The sequence below is a fragment of the Nannobrachium achirus genome, assembly GCF_963921795.1.
Source record: "Nannobrachium achirus genome assembly, chromosome: 23".
In the NCBI taxonomy this organism is placed as follows: Eukaryota; Metazoa; Chordata; class Actinopteri; order Myctophiformes; family Myctophidae; genus Nannobrachium; species Nannobrachium achirus.
The window spans coordinates 42,785,006-42,807,942 of NC_137830.1; the positions used below are offsets into that span (position 1 = coordinate 42,785,006).

The following is a 22,937-nucleotide window of genomic DNA, read 5'->3' on the forward strand; positions in this document are numbered from 1 at the left end:
GCATTCCCATATCATGAAGTCCTGTTAGATATGCACTTATTAATATTGATGACATCAGGGATCTCCATACGGGCATAAAAGGGATTCTGTTTGAGTGGTTCCCATGACATCACAACATACACTCCCGTTTATGCCCATACATGGAGATCCCTATCTGAACCAGCCACACAGATATGGGCCAAGTCTTGGCCATCTGGCCAGTGATGTATATCATCTTCATATATGGGCATAAAAGGGGATTCTGGGGAATACCCATATATGGACTTTTACATAGGTGATGTCACATATGATATCACCTGTGATGTCACAGTGATATGTCAGGGGAACCACAGTGTCAGGTATTATAGACAGACAGACTGCGATACGGAAAGATGTGCCGGTTTTCATAGTTAACTGCGACCTTCGGTCACAATAATACATGGAATGATGTGTATGGAATAAATAATGTATGGAATGCACATGCAAATACAACACATTAGGGATGGAAATCGGAATCGTCCAATATCAAAAATCGGCAGGTATGATATCAAACCGGCCGAATCGGTGACCGGCAGGTCACTGACATAAATACCGGTTTTATGCCAACTGTGTCTATGGCACTGCACAGCATGATGCTCTGCTCCTGTGACTGAAGTAAACATTAGCAAGTAGCAGCCAGTCTACTTAGTGGCAGCCTACAGAATACAGATGGTGCTGATTACCTTTGCTATGTAAGGATATATTCCATAATCCTGTGTCAATGTCGTCTCCAAAAAGAGGGGGAAAAAAAGCATGCGTCACCTGCTTTCCTCCTGCCTAGTCCAGACGGTCATATTAGACTGGATATTGTCTGTGATTTTGGATATTGTACTATTTTGATTGATTTGGCATTAGTGTTCTTCTAGCTTATTGGTACTCAAATTGAAGTATGTCTTGTAGGCCTATACTTGGCCTGAAAAAAAGGGTATTGGAGCAACCCTATTTTCTAGTTCTTAGCTAAAGAAATCGATATCGGATAAATCGCTTTTGGCAGGTCACACCTTCATAAAACCGGTGGATCGGTATCGGCCAAGAATTTTGCAATCGGTCCATCTCTACAACACATTTAAAATATTGCTTTGATGCTCATATTAACCTAAGGAAGTGTTTTTTATTTGCACATGCATTCCATACATTCCATAGAGCTGGATCATGCATGGACAAATTACATCATCAATTTGCGACTGGCGTTGTCCCGCTTGAGTAAAAGATGAATTATTTGTAAAATAAATACAATATTTAAGGTGTTTTTAATTTTAGTTCTATAGGGCAAGTATAATGTAGGCCTATTAAGACATATACGACTTATTAGCCATGGATCCTATGCAAGATGCATCATAAATATGTTAAGAACGTATCATAGACATGGGAATGCTATGCATCCCATGTCTACGACGCATTCTTAACATACTTATAATATACATTTATTTAATAGTAATAGTTAAATGTAATGGGTCAGCCACCAGTTGCTCCTGCATTGGAACTGTAAGATTTGCATATCGGGAACTATCTCAGACAGACAGATTGATAAATTAACTTGCAGACGGGTTCTCAAGGTGCACAAGTAATAAATGCGGTCAGGCAGAAGGTCTTCTTGACCGGGCCCTCTTACTCATCAATATTGATGATATGTAAAGGTCAGCTTCCTCCTGTGTGCAACCGTCTGGGTGGATTACAGATGGCAAACCTGAGGCGGTTTGTTTAATGCCTGAGTTCTTTAAGCAGTTTTGGTGCAGTAAGCATAAGTAGCTCTTTTTTTTTTCCTCTCCTTAATTCACTTTCCTCTGTTGGCACTAGCACCCGATAGAATGTGTGTGCGTGCTTGTGAACGTGCAAGTGCATGTTTGATTGAGAGAAAGGTTAGCATTAAAGAAAAAGAATCACAAATAGTGAGCGGTGCTATTTATGAGTTAATTTCATTAAGCGTCCTGCAAAGCTTGGCCAATATGACCCTGGGCGTACAACAAACTTTGAGCGCTTTGTGCCAAGATGTAGGCCAGATGTAGGTCATGTTTCGCGTCCCGGACAGAGCCAGATGTTGGAGCTCAATGTTCCTTAGTAAGGTGTTGGGCAAACACGAGCCACCACAGCTCCAATGAGCCATGGCAATTTGGCATAGATTTTACATGTCTCTGGAATGCTACTAAAGGGATGGAACACTATTCTAACAAAACATATTCCCTCATTGGTATTTTTATGGTGGTGGTGGAGAGGACTAGCACATCCTTCCAAAATCTCCCATAGGTGTGCAATTGGGTTGAGAACCGATTACTGCGACGGCCCGAGCATATGATTCACATACATGTCACATTTATACCATTCAATGACACCTCGCACCCTGTGGATGGGGGATCATCATCCTGCAAAAGTGACCACAACAATCAGGATAGAAATGTGTCATCATAGAAGGTCCCTCTAAAGTTTATTGCCCTCAGCAACATAATTTACTCCAAACCCTGATAAAATGCCTGAAGTCATGTTCAGTCCTTGTGGTTTCCACTCAACCTTATCTAGGCCATCATTTAGATTGGTGCTTTAGAGAGTCCACACACTCCATGTCTGAAATCGCCCTAAATCGAGTTGATGAGCTCTTGCCATGCCCATTGTTGTGTTTGGAGTGAAAGGGAATGAATGGGAGGAGATGTATTGAATGGTGGTGGGTGACTGATGGTCATAGGGTCTGACACGCTTCACTGGCTATTATGGCAGTCAATGTGGGGGCCAACACCAAGCTCTGCTCACTTGCGTCTGTAGTCAGGGCAACCAGTGGAATCTCTCGTTCTCATTGTATTTCTTTCTCTTTCTGCTCTCTCTCTCAGCCTATCTTCGATAAGACTGCCGTATTTTTCTTTTTCTCTGCTGCCCCAGCCCCAATGTCTTTTGTTTGTGCCCCTTATCTACCGCCATGCACCCATCGGCGCACTTACGCCGCCATGAACAATGCCAGTTTATTTCACGATCTAATTAAGGTGGGGAGGCAGTGGCCCCTTGAAACTATTGGTAGCGTGATGTCTCTCACACTGTGCAGTGCACATGGACTCTTATGGCATGGCTCTGCAGGAGTCGAACCATCTATGAGAGTGTCTGTCCGTGTGTGTGTCTGTCTGTGTGTCCAGAGCTGAAAGCATGGAGTGATACATCATAGATAGATATGTCATATGACGACTGACGTCGTGAATGGCTGACGTCAAAGGCTGGCCAGTCTGATGTGCGCACATTGGAGTCACGACGACATTCCCACGTGGTGGATCCCGAGAGATCCACATGGGAATCCATGATTTGATTTTCCGCATTTGATTTTCCCTTTGCAAGAACAGATGCCAAGTTTGGAGGAGTCTCAAATGTTGGCACTTAGCCGAAATGTTTTCCTCTACTGTCTTCTCTCTTTCTGCCTCTCCCGCTGCATGTGGATTTGGAGGGAGAGTGAGATAAGCTTCAAGTGAATAGACATGCATTGACAAATCAGCTGAGATACCCGGGTGTGTGTGAGTAGGCCAATGGTGTGGCTTAACACACACACACACACACACACACACACACACACACACACACACACACACACACACACACACACACACACACGTATTATGAATATAATTCCTTTTATCTAGGAAAAAAGCAGCTTAACTCTGATTCAACCCTGCCATCTCAATTCAAATTAATTTCATAGCCTGTATATTATTATAATAAACCATGTGAATTGGTGCCTGAATGAAGCACACATTTTATGCAAAAACACACTTGGGAACAGGAACACACAGAACAGGCATATTCACACACAAATGGGATACAGTTGGCTCTGTGCTTTGTTGGCGCGGTTAAGAGGTGCCTTTAAACCAGTAGCATCCCTCTGTAAAATATCTGGGTAGCTTGAAAAGCATGTTGTCCCGTCTGTCACAACTCTCTCACACATGCTCTATATAGAAAGGCTTGGGAAAGTGTGCACATATGATAGTTATGAAACCTAGGACCATACCGTGTCAGGTGTCAGCTGTCAATAATCCATTGTCTATTCACAGTTTCAGCCATACATCAGATTTAGTTTTAGATTTTGTTCTGTCTTCTTAAAACTTTAGTAATGGAGTCAATAAGGACCAAATGTTATTGCCTGATTAATAAGTCAGGGATGTTTTAATTAATTCTTCTCCAGGAAATACTTTTGGCTAGACTTAATTATTTTTATTGAAAACAAACTTAACTGTGACAAACGATAACAATTCATAACTTATGGATGTCAAGCAAGTCTCAAGTTGATTTTAATCGTACTCTACTCAAATGAATGGAATCCGTCCTTGAAAATAAAACCTCAGTATGGTTGGCATGTTAGGTAATGGTGACATACTGTGTATTTGTGTATAGCTGGGTCGAATCAATTTGTCTGCATGACTACATTTCAATTACAATGTCTGGTAAGTGATTTCCTAATGACTCTGGCTTGTACACGTGCCAACAGTTCACTGCGCTCAAATCCAGTAACCTCACAAAGTGTGTGTGTGTGTGCGTGTGCGCGTGTGTGTCAGCTATTTTCGCTATTCGTTGCATGAATAATAGGGACTCCTGAGCATTGAGCATGACACATGTGCAGAACAAGTCCAGTCAGGAAACTCGGTGCAGTTGCTGGCTCAGCTCCACACTTGTTAACTCAGCCAATCACATACTAATACTAATACTTCAATGTTAACCCGCCCTATTTAGTGGAAGTTGGAATGGAAGTTACACTGCTCAAAGTGCTCATTCCTGCTTGCTGTTTTGCTTTGCAGCCCCACATGCTGCACCTCTGCTGCGACCTGTCGTTTTGGATGATTCAGTATTGTAGGGGAGATAGTGATTTTAATGGGTAATGTGATTTGAACGGGAGTCTACTGCTGCGCCTCAGCCAAACGAGGAGTATTTGTAATGTGATTTCTCAGTGTACCTAAAAGAAGATCCATTCATCGCCAAACCAAAATGAATGCATTATTCATTTTTTCTATACATACTGTACATTTTCACTAAGGCCAACGCCCACTTTCACGCCCATTCCACGCCCAATTACACCCGCTCTCACTCATAGGCACTAGACGGACAGTACGGGACTCACCGTTCATTCGCTTGGAGCCGTCGCCATGATGACATGTTATACTCCCATTATAGCCTTTCAGCTTATAGGACCACGGTTCATTGGCTAGGAGCTGTCGCCATGGTGACATGCTATGTATCTGTCATTGTGTGTGTTTGTTTACAACTCTGCTGCCTGCACAGTCTATTTGTCACAACCCAAAGTGGGTAGCTATGGGCCTCGCATGCAGACCAAACAAAAAGAAGCAATGCTATAACTGCCATAAACTTCACATGCGCATCCCTGCAAATGCATGGAACCAAATAGACCCGAAAGACAGTTATAATGGCCATGCATGTTGGCCATGCATGTTTGGATTGAGCCAGCGATTGTACTTCTGAGTCTTCGATGCCTTGGATAGGTTACCCACAGGGTGTGAGCCTAGAAGTTAGTCGGGCGAACTTCTAGTATTCATACAAAATATTTAGTTGTCTTGACTGACTCTTTTATGGAGTTCATACACTGTTTCACTCACTCACTCACTCACTCACTCACTCACTCACTCACTCAATCTCAATGCATCCCTCTCTTATCAGTCCACACCTGAGTCCTGACAGTCTCTATCTCACTATCGTCTTCCATCTCTTCTCTTGCTTTTACCCTCACAGATGCACTGTAAAATCCTGGATGTTAATGTAACCCAGAAAGTGTACAAATGTTTGAATGAGAGTAGGAGCTGCTGGGTAATTTGTGCTGTCAAAAAAGGAGATTAAAAACTCAGATTACAAGAGAAGGGAGGAGACTGGGATTGCATTTGTTTTTGTGTTTGTTTGTTTTTTCAACCATAAAGTAGAGCTTCACTGCACTCAGTGTAGGTGTTATATCCATCTGATCCGTGTAGCACAGCTTGTAGTCAATGTTTGTGTATTTCTGCGACTTGTGTGGAGGTGTGTGTATTTGTGCACCTTGTAAATGTGAGGAGTGTTTTCATTATCAGCTGTTGCCGCCTCAGGGGAGCGGTTTAGCTGGAGCAGAGCTCCCCGGGTACTAAATGGAGTGCTAACAGCCTGTCGATTTCAACTCAATATCCCCACCCACACCTACTGTACTAGCGCCCTCTGGCTCTGGTTTGTGGTTGAATGATTTAGTCATCATTAGCCTACAGTACACAGTTCATTCCTGCCATGGTTAGCAGCAGTGGCCTGGACTCCACCGCACTCGATTACATTACCTCTTTGCGCCGTTGTAATCAAATCTCGTCTCACTTTGTCTCTCTCTCTCTTTCCGCTTTGAGCTAGCATGGCAGTTTATCTAAGGCGAAAGGGCGGTGAAAGGCACATTTCCCTCCTGCACAGCAGCACAGAATGCATTGTGTGTCCCAAAAAAGCCTTTTCCCTCAACCTGTGATGATCTGACCATTGATCAAATTTGTGGTGAGTCAGCTGACAAAGGAAGAACAACAGAGAAAAGGACATGAGAAAAGGACATGACAGAGAAAAGGACATGAAAAACAGAGAAAAGGACATGTTTGTCTCTGGTAAAAAGTCATTTACAGTACTTGTGTGACCTGCTGTTTATAGCCTCGGGAACCCAAGTATTTAATTCAAGAAAGAAAAGCCTGGGTAAGGCCCCCAGTAACTGTGGCTCAGCCAATCACAAGCCGCGGCCGCCAAGGCATCGCCTACGAACACAATAGTGTCCGTAGTGCAGAGGGGCTCGGACTCGCATGAAAATTTATTTTAATTGTCATTCTGCGCGTATAAAATATATGTAGCTGTTCGGATATCTTATTTTACATCAATATTGTTCATGTGAACTCGTTTGTTTATGCTTACTTGAAAATCGGTGTGGTGATTTTGTATTACCACCCCCGCTGTCGGTGCTTGCTTAAATGCGGTGCTGTGGCGGACAACCAGAGTGATAGATCATAGCGATTTTGATCATTACAATGAATAAGCATAAACAAACTGGTTCACATGAACGATATTGATGTAGCTAATATGATATCCGAACGTGTACATATATTTTATACGCGCAGAATTACTTACAATTAAAATACATAATGTTGTCAGTGCGAGCGAGAGCCAGACCAGCTGCAGAGGAGGGGAGCAGACAGAGGGGGGTGGGGGAGGGGAGGCAGTCACACAGATCAAAGACAGACAAATCAAAGATCAAATTGGGAGCTGCTGTTTGAATCCAGCGGCAAGTGTATCCCGCCCTAGTCCTTAGAACGGGCATCGCTCGCCATGTGTATATCATCCATAGCCACCTCCATGATCCATCAGTGCTTGTTAACGAGACTACCAGTATTCCGAGGCATTTTTGCAGCACACCCCATTGCACTGCATTGCCTCTGGATTCCTTACAGGTTGTATCATAGATCCTCACAGAGCCTGACCTAACTGCACTGTACAACTCCTCAATGAATGTTTTCAGACAGACATTGTGATGCTGCATTCACACCAGTGACAACAAAGGCTTCGAGTCCATTTCAAAGGAAGTCAGCAACACGAAGCTGCAAAAGTGTGAACGCAGCCTAAGTGTTAGTTTAACTCAGAGATTATACAAATGTAACCAAATGGGCCCGTATATTTAGACACTCTTGAGTTATTATTATTTAAATGGAATATATTGTTTTTGGTCTGAAATTGTGGATTGGATATGAATCAAATGCCTTGGTCCTACACTGACATAAATGTTTATTCGCCCTCTCCATGAATCATGCATTTCATTTTATCGCTGTATACTTTAGCCGTTAGTTTTTTTGGTCAGCAGTGTCACACCTCTAGTCTCTAGAGTCAAGGCTCTGTGCAGATTAGACAGGTGAGACACACCTCTGTAGAGTATTGTGAATCCCAGTGAACTTAAGCCTCATACGTAGGTGCACTAGAGTTACACAGCAGAAACAGATCTATGAGCTCACAATGCATCGCAGTGTGACACGTTGTGAGCATATAGATCTGCTATTTTCATTGGCCGACACAGGGTGCAAGTATAAAACAAGCATCGGTCTGTCATGTTGTTTCGCTAAGCTCTGCGGGCAACAGTGAACTTGTTCTGTTTCGCCCCATGACTCGCTTGTGTTTTGCCTGCCATATATGAATGTTCTGAAGCAGAAAAAAAGTCTGTATAAGCATAAAACAGTAATCAGTTGCATACTGTTTACCTAAACTGGGGTTGGCTTCAGCCTAGTGCTGTCAGTGGCTCTCATTCGAGTGCCTTTTGTTTCATGAATTTGAAACCCTAACCCTGGCCTGTAACTAAATATGACTTGGTGGAACAGACTAGTTGGAAGACAAAATTCAAGAGTCATGGGTTGGAGTTGTTTCTCGCCCCACAGTCATGTACAGCGGGTACAGCACGGGACTCTACAGGCAAGATTCAAGAGGGCTCAGTTATTTTTCATATCATACAAGTACACACTGTGAAATGACTGAAATGTTGTCCTCTGCAAGTCTGTGTGCATTTTCGAAAGTACTCAGTGATGTGCACTGAGGCACTTGAAGCTGCTCACCCTCTTAACCCATTAAGACCGAGAACGCATCTGTGTCACGCAACCACTTTAACCATTATCTTTCATACGGGGTCAAATACTTCTAGGGGTCCGTGTCCGTGGTCAAATAATTCTAGGGATCCGTGACTTTGAGCACCACAGATAAAGGTATTTTTCAGGTGTTATTAATGTGTATTTCGTGATTTGCGGATCCCCTTGAAAAGGGGAGGGGGTTCAGGGGGCGCCCGCTGGCCTACTGGTCCAGGCGCATACCAAATAGGCATTGCCACATAGGCGTTGATGTCTGACGTCGTCGCCGGTTCGATTCCCGATCCGGACGAACTTTGCCGCACGTCACTCCCCATCTCCTGCCAGTCTACTGTCCTAACAATAAAGGCATAAAAGCCCCAAAACAAATCTTTAAAAAAAAAAAAAGAAAGAAAGGGGGGCGTTCTGACTTTTCAAGAAGAGGCTGCTGTCCTGGCTGGCACCACAGCGACAGGTCTGCCACCTCCTCCAGGTATGCCCTCTTGTCATTGTCTGTGATTGGCCCCAGCCCCACCACCACCACTGTGTCATCACCCATCAGCAAACTTGATGATGGTGTTGTTGGGAGTTGGTAGAGGAGGTGTTAGTGCCCTCCCAGACACCCTAGGGTCTGGCAGACGAGAAAGCCAGGATATGAAAGGTCAACGTCCTTTTTTAGTTGGAAGCCCTCTTCTGAATAGATTGACTCTGAATGAGGTCTGGGAAATGGTGAATATGGTTTGTTATTCTGTTGTATTAATGGTGTGATTACCATACGCCCTTTGTGTATTGTGGCATGATTTGTATGGTTGGCTAATTGCACTGACCAAACTACGTACTGATGGTGTTGATGGATTGTGGAATAGGAGGGGTTTCTTTTTTTCTGTCCACCTCTTTTTGACCGTGTCTTTTTGTTTATGAAAACTCGATCAGGCAGGGGATGTTAAAATCTACTGGACTGTTTTAGAGTTTTTAGTACTTGTATCGGAATGGTTTTAGATATATTGTTGTTTGTTGATGTTGTGACATGTAATGCCTCACTTTCCCCCTCTGGGATGAATAAAATACCTACCTACTTAATGCCCTACTGTCTTTGTACCACAGCTCCTAATCCGTTTCCTGTTTGTGTGCCTGTGACGTCTGCATGTTTTTCTCCTTAGCTATTCTCTTGGAAATGTACAATTGCTTCTTTAGAGCCCTGGGTGGAGGCGGCAGCGGGGAGGTCTGTCTGACAGCTCCTCAGCCCCAGAGTAAGCTGTTTTCCCTGATGACCTACTGTAGTCACCAGCGGTGGAAGAAGTACTCGGATATCTTTAGGCCTGGACCTCTGCAGATTGGCTTACAGGAACATGGGCTACCCTTACCCCCGTCCTTTTCCTGTTTTTCATTATAGCTAGACAAAGAGCTGTTTGCACGTGAAACGTCGTGAATTTTTCTGACCTATTCTGAACGTTTGTGTGCTAAGATATAAGCAGATGTACTGTACGCTATTATTGTTTCCGTAGGGGACGAGACGCGATGTGTCGAGCTATGCAAAGTCCGTTTGAGCCGACTCGGCGCCGTCCGAGTTATGGTCCGATAGGGAGAGAATCATATATCCTTTTTCCCTCTACTTTCGGCACCTCCGACATATCTAAGACGCCTTGCGCGCGGCCCAAGTGAACACAGCGGAGCGCTCCCTACCCCCGGTTCAGCCAATCACAAGCCGTGACCGTGGTCTGGCCTCCTATCTTGAACACAATACTCACGTACTGTACTTCTGAGTACTGTACATTCTAACTATAAACCTCAGTTGAATTCATAAACATGTATTGATAAATATGGCTGCTCAACAATGACATGTAGCATTGTCATTGTGCTGTCATTGAAAATAAAAAAGTTGTTTTTCACTTTGCAAGTTTTCCACATGGAAAAAGTCCTTGAAATGACCCTAAATTGTTTCATCTTTTTGACTTTAGGTCATTTATTTAACTTTAAAAACAGGTCCTGACTGAGGCTCATCCCTCTTCATGATTTATAATGACATACTCAAGTCTAATGGAAATAAGAGTTTGATTCCTGGCGCTTACTCCTGATAGAAATACAATACAGACCACCAAATCTATTTGCCAAAATTGACATTTACTCACAACCCATAAAAATGGGTGTGCGACACAAAAATGGGTCCCAACCTGTTGTTTGGGAACCCCTGCAGTTTTCTGCTGCATTGTAAACAAGGTGGTCAGAAAAGACCCAGTGAAACGATTGATGACTATGATTCAAAGTTCTAGAAAACCAAACAGTTTATTGTCTCCACCAGCCGAAGGCATGGGGGAGAGTATGTTTTCCCCTTCGTCCGTCCGTGTGTCCGTCCGTGCGTGCGTGCGTCCGTCCGTGTGTCCTCGCAGTTTGTGAGCACCTAATCTCAGTCGCCGTTGGCCCGGTCGCTGCCAAAGTGAGCACACACATTCCCTGGATGCCATTCTAGAACCTCTGCCCTAAATTTTTCAAATGGGCCTTTTCTAGCGCCACCTAGTGGCCGATGTCCGCAAAACACATTTCTGTGCACTACTCTTACAGATTTTGTCCAAAAATCCTACAAATCGGTAGGCATTATCTCGACAGTCATGTGATCGACACGGATGTGTCCGATTTTGCATATTCCATCCTGATTGGCTAAGATTGGCTTCCAAAGTTTGTAGGATTGAGCCGTTTTGAACAAAATGCCTCAAATTCCAAACGCAAAGTGCAATTAGCATGAAATCGCGCACACACGTTCCCACTAGGTCGAGGAAGAAATGCCACTTCAAATTTTTGAAATCAGCCTCATGGTGGCGCTATAACAGGCCGATTTGTGGTTTTACCTATAACTCCACCGATCAGTTTCAAACTTTGTAAGCGCACTCCCTAGAGGCCAAGGATAAACCTTTGCCCTGCATTTTTCACATCAGCCTTTTATAGCGCCACCTTTGGGCCGACTTATGTAAAACACATTTTTGGATATTACTCCTTCAGATTTTCTCCAAAAATAACACAAATCAGTACACAGTATCTCTATAGTCATGTGATCAAGTCTGATCCGTCTATTTCATATTCCATCCTGATTGGCTAATATTAGCTTCCAAAGTTTGCAGGATTACTCCGTTTTTGAACAAAATGCCTCAAATCATCAACGCAGCTTGCAATTACCGTGAAATTTGCCACACATATTCCCACTATGTCAAGGAACAAATGCTACCCTTTTCACATTGGCCTGTTATAGCGCCACCAGCAGGTAGACTTTAGCAAAATACATTTTTTTGGAACACAATGCTTCAAATCATGCATGCAGCGTCCGATTGCCATGAAAGGTCTCTAAGGTGAAGAACATGCCACCCTTTTTACATTGGCCTATTATACAGTAGCACCACCAGGATGCACGGCCTGGTGGAGACCTGTGCTCGGAAGAGCACTGCTTCTAGTTTAGTCTGTTTTGTCTATTTTCTCTACTTTACACTGAGTGGTTTTGGATGTGTGTTTTAATATTCCGCTTATCTGAGGATATCTGAGAGTTGATTTAAGTGTCACAGGTTGATTCTAATTTGGGGTGCTGTGACGTGTTTCATAAACTGCATGTACCTTATCTTTTGGCAGCATGATGGATTATGCATGTGGGTTTTCCAGGTCATCAGACTGGAAGCACACTGATAAATGACCAAGTCATTGGTGTCGTTCTCAAATCTGATTGGGAACAGAGTGGCCGTGCAAAATCGAGAAGAATTTCATATTCATTTGTTATGACTGTCACAGCCGCAACATGTGATTGAGAATGGATGTGGCTGGTGCATATCACTGTGCTGCGTTATAAATAGATCCTGATGAGGTATTGTCCATTATTTGACTTTCTTGACAATCTGTATTAGCAGTTATGCAGATAATATGTCACTATTTTTAACCTTTTAACACAGGCTGCCACCATTCACTTACACTTTATTTTGAAGAGCCCTGGAAGTTTGTTTACAAACGGTCGCGAAACTAAAATCCTAACCAGGGCCGACCATCACGGATGAGTGTAGCCGTGGAAAAGGGCGTCTCTCAGCCTTTTCGGCATTATTTGCACCCTATTCAGAGATACAGACGTTTTTATGTTACAGCATAGCATAGGTTTCAATGGTAAATAGACGCTCCATTTTGCTTCTGCCCGCGTTGCGTCGTATGCGTTTTTTTCTTTAACCAGCGGCCGCAGCATGCGTTTGTTGCCTGGTTACCATGGTAACCTTTAACTCATCTGTGGACGAGTTTGGCTCACGGGGCGCAATGTGCAAACTTAGGGTGTCACACCCTGAAGAAGGCTGTTGCACCACTACAGTATGTCACATCAACACCACTATCTTTTGTTGAACTTTTGGGTTCCCTACCAAAGAGCACCTTCATCATACTGTACAATGTGTACATGTTTGGACTTCTGAACACTCCAGACCTTTTCTGTTTTTCTGAAGAAACCAGACGGCCAGAAAGAGTGTCATTATAATGGCCGGTAGGGCATTCACCAAATATTCGAATATTCGAATATCAAAGTCACTATTCGACGTTGTTCACCGAAGTCGAATAATATATATATATATATATATATATATATATATATTTTTTTTTTCTTTCTCTCTTAAAATATATGGTTTATAAAGCTTGGCTAGATAGGAAGTCATAAGAATGAGTTGTCAATGCCCCTGGTGGATGAATTTGTTAATGCTCTTTACCAGGGGGTTCTCAAACCTTTTAGGCTGTGACCCCCAAAATAAACATATTTGAACTGGGGACCCCCACCCTGACAAGCACTTGGAATTGTAGGTATTACATTTAATGTGACTCGGTTCCGCAGATAAATATTGTGAAAATAGCGGATCTACATGCTCACAACAACGCCTCGCAACGCGAGGCGTTGTGAGCATGTAGATCGGCTATTTTCACAATGTTCGCCTCTTGCTTACTTAATATTTGATAGTTTGGCCAGTCCTGTCGAATATTCGACTATTCGAATACTTTGAGGTCGAATAATTCGAATACTAAAAATCATTATTCGTGAATGCCCTAATGGCCGGGTTTCCCAAATCGATAGCCCTTCGTAGCTCACGCTGCCACACATGGTCGTAGAGACCAAGCCCTGACCGTCATGTTCCCGGGTTTACATGGGTTCGGGCAGAGCGACTTATTTAGCTCCCTACAACTACACCAACATTCAGATTTCACAAACAAAGTGCTTAATAAAGTCTCATACCTGTCTAAATACGGTACAGCATTCTATAATTACCCGTATCCTCTGTGTTCTTTAATAAGAAGCCTTTTTATCCGATCGTCTGTTTTCCCATTTATTTCCGGACCCTATTTAGACGGGTGTGACACTTTATTAAGCACTTTGTTTGTGAAATCTGAATGCTGGTGTAGTTGTAGGCAGCTAAATATGTCGCTCTGCCCGAACCCATGTAAACCCGGGAACACGAAGGTCAGGGCTCGGTCTCTACGACCATGCGTGAGTTACGAAGGGCTAAAAACGCTTTGGGAAACGCGGCCAATGTCACTTTCTGTGATTTGGCGCATCTACTGAATCCCTTTATCTGGAACCTCACAATCCCATTGCCTGACCCCACAGCACACACACACATCCAACACGCAAACACAGATCAGTTTAAATCTGCCCACGTTAATCGGATGGGGTGATGTAGATTAAAACAATTTAGACAGTTTATTATAATCTGCATGTGTTCAGGTCTTTAATCTCCAAATTCAATACATACGACCTTTCTGCTTGCTTTGATCCTCTCTTCCATGTTTACGTTCTACTTCCTTGTTTCCTTTCTGTGGAGTTAACTAGTGTTAACCATTCAAACCCTATATGCTTACGTTGACCAGGGTCTAGAGTATATCCATCTACACCAGATCTCTTAAATAACAAAAAATAGCAGATCTACAAGCTCACGCCACATTGCAGCGTGAGTCTGCTTGACGCGTTGTGAGCTTGGATATGTGCTATTTTAGTTGAATGTTGAATGCTCCAGAAAAGGGATGCTAGGGTTTAAGTGTTTATTAATGACTTAGACGTCACAGTGGCTTATCTCCTCCATAGCCTATTATGCTCTGTGCATAACTGCAGTCCCAGGAGTTCAGAAAGTGGCATACCCGTTTCCTGTTCCCGTACATTTTCCAATACCTTTTGTTTGATTGGCTCGGCAGAAGATTTGTACCGGAAACACACATACTGTAGGCTATACGGTATGTGCGTTGGCTCTCGCCAAAGTGCCAGGCATGTTGACTGACTGGTCAGCGTGCATACCTGGCAAATCGCGGTCCCGGGTTCGCCTCCCGGCCGTGACGCTACATTGGTGGCAGCGGTACAGAGAGGAAGTATTAATCCTCGGTGGCGGTGTAGACCTGTCCGGCTAGTAGTCGACGACTGTTCCCCCCTGAGTTGCGTTTGAACCCCCCGGTTTCAAAGTCGATCTTAGATCCTGGCCGGTGCGCGTGGTCGCGCTTCCAGGTAGAGGGGACGACTGTAGGCTATACGGTATGTGCGTTGGCTCTCGCCAACGTGCCTGGCACTTTGGCTGACTGGTCAGCGTGCATACCTGGCAAATCGGGGTCCCGGGTTCGCCTCCCGGCCGTGACGCTACAATATGAACACCTTCATATGTGTTGTCCAGGTCAAAAGGAAAACTTACCGGTATGCCACCTTCTGAAAACCTGGGATTGCAGTTATGCACAGAGCCTATTACACTTCATGTCACTACATGTTGTTACATGCACACACAGGCCCACAGCCCCACTAGGGGTGGGCGATGTGGTGATAATTATCATTGAGACGATACAATGTCTCCACGATATGCCTTTTCAGAGGTATCGTATATATCGTGATACAATTGAGGGAGCCTTGTAAAGAAATCCTGTTTAATCGTTAATACAGAGATTCGTTGCAGAATTCAATTTAACCCTGCATTTTGGTCTAAATCAGTAGTTCTCAAACTTTAAAATGTCTAGGTCTCCACTTAACTCTGACAGTATACAAATGAAACCAAATGGACCCGTAAGAGTCCATTTGGTTTCATATGTCAGAGTTACAAATTTGTAAAGTTACATTTAGACCTCCCAAAAGGAACCCAGAGACTAGAGAGTCTAGTTTGTTTCAAGTAACTTGAAAAATAACCATATTGTGATAAAATCGTGTATCGTGATACAGTTTGGGAAAATGTGTCCCTTTCTTTATTCTCCTTTTCCCTATTCTAACTCTTTCTGTAACTGCACTGTTGTGAGCTTGTGCAAAAAGTAATTTCACCCACTCTTTTACACCTACAATAGTGTGATGCAAAGTTGATACTGATTGTTCACATGCTCTCTCGCACACAGGCAGCATGCGCATGCTTTTCATATCTCGTGTTATCACCACCTTAATATGTATTCATAGGGTGATATGGGCCATTATCTCAGGATCATCAGTGATTCATACTAGGGATGGGACGATATGAAAATGTCATATCACGATTATTGTGGCAAAAGAAATAGCGATTTACGATATTATCGCGATAATCAAAATCCATTATCCTGGGGCGGAACATTTGCCAAAAAAAATAGCAGATCTACAAAGTTGCGAAGCGTTGTGAGCTTGTAGATCGGCTATTTTTTGGCAAAGACATTTGATAGATAGTGAAAAAAAGACTGTATCAAGTATGTATATTATAAGTACCTTTTACCAATTATAGAGGGTTTAAGTGGTACCGGATATGCTGCTCGTCAAATAAAAGGTGAATTGATCCCAGTGCATGACGGAAGACGGTATCATGATAAATTAAATCTCCACGATATTATTATCGTGATTGTTTTTCATCACGATAAACGATATCGCTTATCGTCCCATCCCTAATTCATACTGAGAGATGAGATTCATGAATGTTTCCCATTCTCCATTCCAGCAGCCTCGAATGACAGATGTGTTTTACAGCTCAGGTTCAAGATATAATATAATATACCAGTAAGACGCCTAAGCTGAAAAGCGGTCAAGGTCAGGCCATGTCTTGGCAATCTGGCCAGTGATGTATATCAGACCAGTTAGAGACCCCTGGTACCCATAGATATTGACAGATATGGGCTTAATATTGATGACGTCAGGGATCTCCATATATGGGCATAAAAGGGATTTGGTTCCCCTGGCATCACAGGGATCTCCATATATGGGCATAAAAGGGATATGGTTCCCCTGACATCACAGTGATGTCAGAGCGTGAGAGTCAGCGTGATGTCAGAGCGGCAAACCCATAAACCCATAATAAAATATTATTTTCTTCCATTGTGACACTGACCGATAAAAAAAAAGAAAAAAATGTATCAGTGTCCCTCTTGACACCGGGGCCTGCAAAGGAAAGCATTTCCCTGGGTGGTTTCCTGTGTGTGTTTGTGTGCACTGAAAAATCCTCCTATTAGAGTGTACAAATGGAACCGGTTCCATTTGATTACATTTGTACACTTGTAGATATAAATGGATAAAATAATACTGAGGATTTGACTGTGTATCAGGGTGTCCCCCACCCACTTTTAGCAAGGTCCCTACGCAGTAAAATCCCCAACTGATTTTCTTGTTCTATTCAACATTGATGAGAGAATGTATGTACGCATTTATGTACATTTGTGTGATTGTGTGTGTGAAAAGCATGGTCTTTGGAGCAAATATAGAACTTTGCCAGTGGCAACAGACTATGCGGAGCGATGGATAAGCATGTGTGATTCATACTTGACTCGTTGACTGTTTGCTTACCGGTATGCACTTTTTCAGATCAGACTCTGGAAAACTGGCAGTGGAATAAAGAGCAATGCTATAATACTGTAAATAAATGGGCTGTTGCCCTGAACGCGTCAGCCGGGCATGTTGATCTTTTATTCCTTGTGATGTGTTGATCGGCCAGCTTTTAGAGAAGCGGGAATTCAGCAGTGGTGTAAAGTAGTTAAGTACATTTACTTAAGTATTGTACTTTACTTGAGTGTTACCAATGTCCAATACTTAGTTACTAGTTACTTTGCCGATATAAATTATAATATTATAAAGAATACATAAACCATTTTAGCCCTATATTATACCGTGGCTATTTGAAAATAGCTGATCTACAAGCTCACAGTACATCGCATTGTGATGCATTGTGAGCTTGTAAATCTGCTATTTTTAACATTTTGTACATTTTGCACCTTGTACTCAGACTTTTGGTACAGTGCATTTTGATTCCAACACTTTCCTACTTTTACTGTTTTGAATTCCGGACTTTTACTTGTAACAGAGTATTTGGAACTTTTACTTAAGTAACAAATGTGAGTACTTTTTCCACCACTGGAATTCAGTCCGGCATATGGACGAGCTTGTCGGAATGCTTAATGGCAAGCCTCGTGGGTTATGCGTTTGCAGTGCACGTGTGTCCACCCATCTGTAGTATAATCTCGATGGCCTCAATACAGGCCCGGGTCAGAGGACTAACAGTGACCAGATACAACGTGTCCTGTGGGGCATATGCTGGCGCCTTTGAGCAGTGTGGAAACACTATGTAAACACTCAACATGTAAATATGTTTTTTCTCTCTCCCGCTCTCAACCACATACCCTCGTTTATGGATTACTGAGTGTGAGTGCACTGCCAACAGGCGGGCACGTGATCTCCACACTCTCCAAGTCTGCCAGATGTGTGTGTGTGTGTGTGCGCGCGTGCGTGTGTTAGAGAGAATCTAACCTTACTGCACCTACATTTGTGTCCTTCCTGGAATGCTCGCCTTTGTGTGGACATAAATAAATGGTTAAAGTGTGTGTGTGTGTGTGTGTGTGTGTGTGTGTGTGTGTGTGTGTGTGTGTGTGTGTGTGTGTGTGTGTGTGCACGCGCGCACTTGTGTTTTCTGTCCATCTGTAAGGAAGAGCCGCAAGAAACATGACATTTGTGTGCTTACTTTTGAAAGGTAGAACTATTTTTTGAAGCGGTGACGCTTCCAATATACAGCATTGTCTGTTGCCGTCGTCTCACCAGTGCGAACAGGATCTGCGCATGCGCGCGCGAGAGAGAGATAGAGAGAGAGAGAGAGAGAGAGAGAGAGCGATGCTGATTTCTAAACCGAAAGTGAAACTTTACAAACAGCACGGAGAAAACAGAGAGAGAGAGAGAGAGAGAGAGAGAGAGAGAGAGAGAGAGAGAGAGAGAAAGCGAGACAGAGAGTCCACGCATGCACTGTGTTTGTGCACTGCTATAGGCTGTTGTGTGATCACAACAGCCTATCACAACACAGAAATTATAGATCTAGAACACATAGAATTTATAGATCTAGAACACTAAATTCATAGATCTAGAACACAGAATAAAAAACAGATCTGGAACTGCTCAAATTCACCGCTTCACTTCAAACCGAGGTTCGATTTTTTAATAGACATGGGACGAGGAATGCCGACTTTGCCATGCATTACAGGCAACAACGCTACAAGCTGCAGGCACAATAAAAGTGCTATAATACATGTGACTCAAAGAAGACAAATACTTTACTGCCCATTAGACCAGTGGTTTTCAAACTTATTGTGCCAAAGCCACACCAGTAGGAAGTCAAAATGTAACGGCACGCCTGTATTCATAGCAAAAATAGCTGATCTATAAGCAGTTGTGTTGTGAGCTTGCAGATCTGCTATAACATATATTACATATATATATATATATATATATATATATATATATATATATATATATATATATATAAAACTTCCACTTCCATCTATTCCCAAAATCGGGCCACCAGGTTGAAATTGGTTAAAAAATATATAAATTGGTATACAGTATTTTGCAATAATTTCACAAAATCCTTGGACTTAAGTTGTCTCACAGCACACCAGTGTGCCTTGCAACACCGTTTGAGAACCACTGTCCTAGATCATGTGTGGTAGGAATTTTGCACGCTCTATCTTCTGTGTGCCTTTGAGAGTTCAGGCTCTCTAGTGTTTTCTCAGCTGCCTTGGCAACGGCACAGAAGTCATTTTCACATCTTAATGCTTTTAGGTTTGTTTATATAATTGTACATTATTCTCAATACAGAGAGTGATTTGTCAGCACAGGAGCTTGTTGGTTGAAGCCCTGGGCTCCAGACTGTTTCACTCACCACAGCCACTGTGGCCCAAAGCTGCAAACAGGGGCGTCACAAGTGGGGGGAAAAGTGGGACTGAGTTACTAGGGCCCAAGGTGGATGGGCCTGCAATTATTTTATACTTTAGCTATTGAAAAATAGTAGATATATAAGCTCACAGCGCGGCAGCGGATTTGAAACATTCAAAGACAAGTCTTTACGACTTTTAAAAAATAGCAGAGTGCCGCGCTGTGAAGTGAATCCTTGTACCCAGGGCCCAGTACTTGGTGCGACACCCCTTGCTGCAAAGAAGAGACTTCACTTACTGTGTCTCATCACAGCTGTTTGCAGAAATGTTCTGTCTCTTTCCTGTTTTATCGTTCTCACATAATCTTTGGCTAAGTAAATAATTGCTAGCCTGTTTGTCAGCAGCACAAAAACACCCCAAAACAGCCATCGCTCTGGTATTCTTCACATGTTGGCTGCTATTCTATTAATAATGACTTGTGAGTGTTGAAGTTGTCAGACAGAAATTGTTGTAGACGAATGTCGAACAGTAGAAAATGACAAATCACATGCATCCCCATTCTGGGCATGTCATAATAATTGGCCTTCTATGGCAGGGATCTTTAATGTTTTTCAGGCCAAGAAACCCCTAGCTGAGAGAGAGCTGAAGCAGGGACCTCCCCACAACATATTGTATAAAATCGTGTTAAACTTATTCATAGATTTCATAGATGGACTCGTTGGACAGCGCTTGCATCATCAGTGTTGGATTAATGTTGTTAATGTGTATTTTCAGACATTTAACCAATACAAATCTCAATACTATTAGTAATATTAACCTTTCACTCTGTATTTGGTTTGCTCTTTTTTCCCCTCACCAAACCTCCTTGAGCTATTTCCAAGCACCGAGCTTGTTGATCTGCTATTTTTGGCTAAAGTTCTCCTCGGAATAGGGATGCTAGGGTTCAAGGTTAATGCAAAAAAGATGTTCCTATCAAACAAAGATTTGGTGGCCCCCCCTGTAGCAACTCTGAGGACCCCCTAGCGTTCCCGGACCCTTAGTCGAAGACCCCTGTTCTTCAAGTGTTAACGTGTGTGTGTGTGTGTGTGTGTGTGTGTGTGTGTGTGTGTGTGTGTGTTCGTTCACAGGCAGACCGCAGTGGCTGTGATGGCAACATCCTCAGCATCCCGGTGCCGATGCGTCGTGGCGGCTCAGACTCCAACCTGGACGTGGTGGACTGCTCCAGGGAGGGAGGGGTGGGCCTGGACTTCACCAAGGGGGCGCTCGGCATCGACAGCCTGCAGCAGAAGATCCTCAAGGTTCGAGAGGCGATAAGGGCACCATTTATGGGCCCCTTCTATCTTTATGGCGCTGTACAGAGCCACGTGCACACACGCATGATACCTCAGCCACTGAACACACATCACATGGTTTTAATGGCATAATGGCTGCAATACATCCGTACTGTGTTTGCCCACGGCCATTGGAATACATGAATGTGGTGTCGAGGATGATTTGTACCTTCTCGGTTATGGTGGCATATTATCAAATGCATACCGGTACATACAATGATGCATACAATGATATGCCTCCATGGGGAGGTCATGTAAAGTTCATCTTCTTTAGCTCATATCAAATGCATACTACATACTATTAATATTATATATTATGTTTCCTACGTTCAACTTAACAAAACAAAGGGATAATAAACTAACACAGTGAGGGCTATCGGTCTGACGCAGATCAGTTGACGACACACATCCATTTGCAGTGGTGTAAAATAACTACTGTAAGTACATTTAGTTAGGCTACTAATTACTTTGTAGATTTGATTATTACAAAACATACCTTAACCACTTTAACCCTACATATTTCCACCATCTGAATATTTCTACTTTGCGGTATTGATAATTTTACCTACAGCAAGTAAGAAATGCAAGTGCTTTTTCCACCACTGTCCATCAGTTGCATTATTACCAGATCTCCCCCTCGTCAGGTGACGGAGCAGATCAAGGTGGAGCAGACGGTGCGGGACCAGAACGTGGCAGAGTACCTGAAGCTGGTGGACAACGCGGACAAGCAGCAAGTGGTGCGGATCCGCCAGGTCTTCGAGAAGAAGAACCAGAAGTCGGCGCACTCCATTGCGCGGCTGCAGCGGAAGCTGGAGCAGTACCACCGCCGCACCAAGGACGGCGAGAGCACAAACAGCAAGCACCACTGCCACATCGGCCACTTTGGCCACAAGGACACCGGCGGCAGCCACAAGGAGCTGTCCGGGACGCACAGCAAGGAGGGCAGCCTGCGGGACGTCAGCGGCGCGGGCCGCCACCCGGCACTGGACAAGGTGAAGACCATCGGGCCCGGCGTGTCCCTCTCGCCGCCCTTCTTCTTCAACAAGTCCCGGGCGGGGTTCGCCAACCTCATCAAGAACCGCTTCGGCAGCGCGGACAACATCGCCCACCTGAAGAGCGCCATGGAGACGGGGGCGGGGCTCCGCACGGAGGGCGCGGCCAGGGCCCTGAGCGGCAGCGCCAACACGGTGGCCAAGGAGACCAAGTACCCCAGTGACGACGAGAGAAGCTCCACGGGGACGTCGGCGTCCCAGGACTCCAACGGGAACCCGGCGGGGGGGTCGTGCTCGGGGACGGGCCGGTCGGACTCCCACGGCAGACTCGGGGAGGTGCTGGAGGTGGTCAGGGAGATCAGGGAGGCCCAGGCACAGCTGTCGGAAGACATGGAGACTCTGAAAGTCCAGTTCAAGAGAGATTACGGCTACTTCACCCAAACACTGCAGGAAGAGAGATACAGGTATGTGCAGCACGCATGCATGCACGTGTGCGCACACACACACACACACACACACACACACACACACACACACACACACACACACGGGTACACTCAGACCCACCTACAGTATAGGTTTCGAATGAATAATTTAAATATACTCTCAATTTGCCGAGGATTTGATCGCTGACACGTTGTGTAAATAGTACTTTGTAAGGACATTCTCTGTTTATGAGGTCATCTCTCCATAACATTGTGTGCAGTAAAAACAGATGGATTATCTTACTCACACAACACAGACTGTTGATCGTGTCAACTAGGGACGACTGTCTGTGTGTAAACTGCAGTGTGATTATTCGCCCACTCACTCTGTATTATGCATCGTCCTTCCGATTTTGGATTCCGCTGCGCTGCCTCGCCGTGTGTGGGTGGGTGTGTTTTGGCCTGTCACAATTATTACATAATGGTCTAATCGCAATCATTTGAGATGAT

At 43.9% G+C, this 22,937-nt stretch overlaps 1 protein-coding gene across 2 annotated transcripts in view; it reads left to right on the plus strand.

Annotated features, from left to right (window-relative positions):
* The window catches only part of tmcc3 (transmembrane and coiled-coil domain family 3), a 57,406-nt gene that overhangs the window by 25,319 nt on the left and 9,150 nt on the right, over positions 1-22,937 (plus strand). For both annotated transcript variants that reach the window (XM_080754831.1, XM_080754832.1), the window contains exons 2-3: positions 20,807-20,977; positions 21,655-22,466. In XM_080754831.1, the coding sequence (XP_080610957.1) occupies positions 20,807-20,977; positions 21,655-22,466 (983 nt within the window). The remainder of the gene's footprint in view (positions 1-20,806; positions 20,978-21,654; positions 22,467-22,937) is intronic.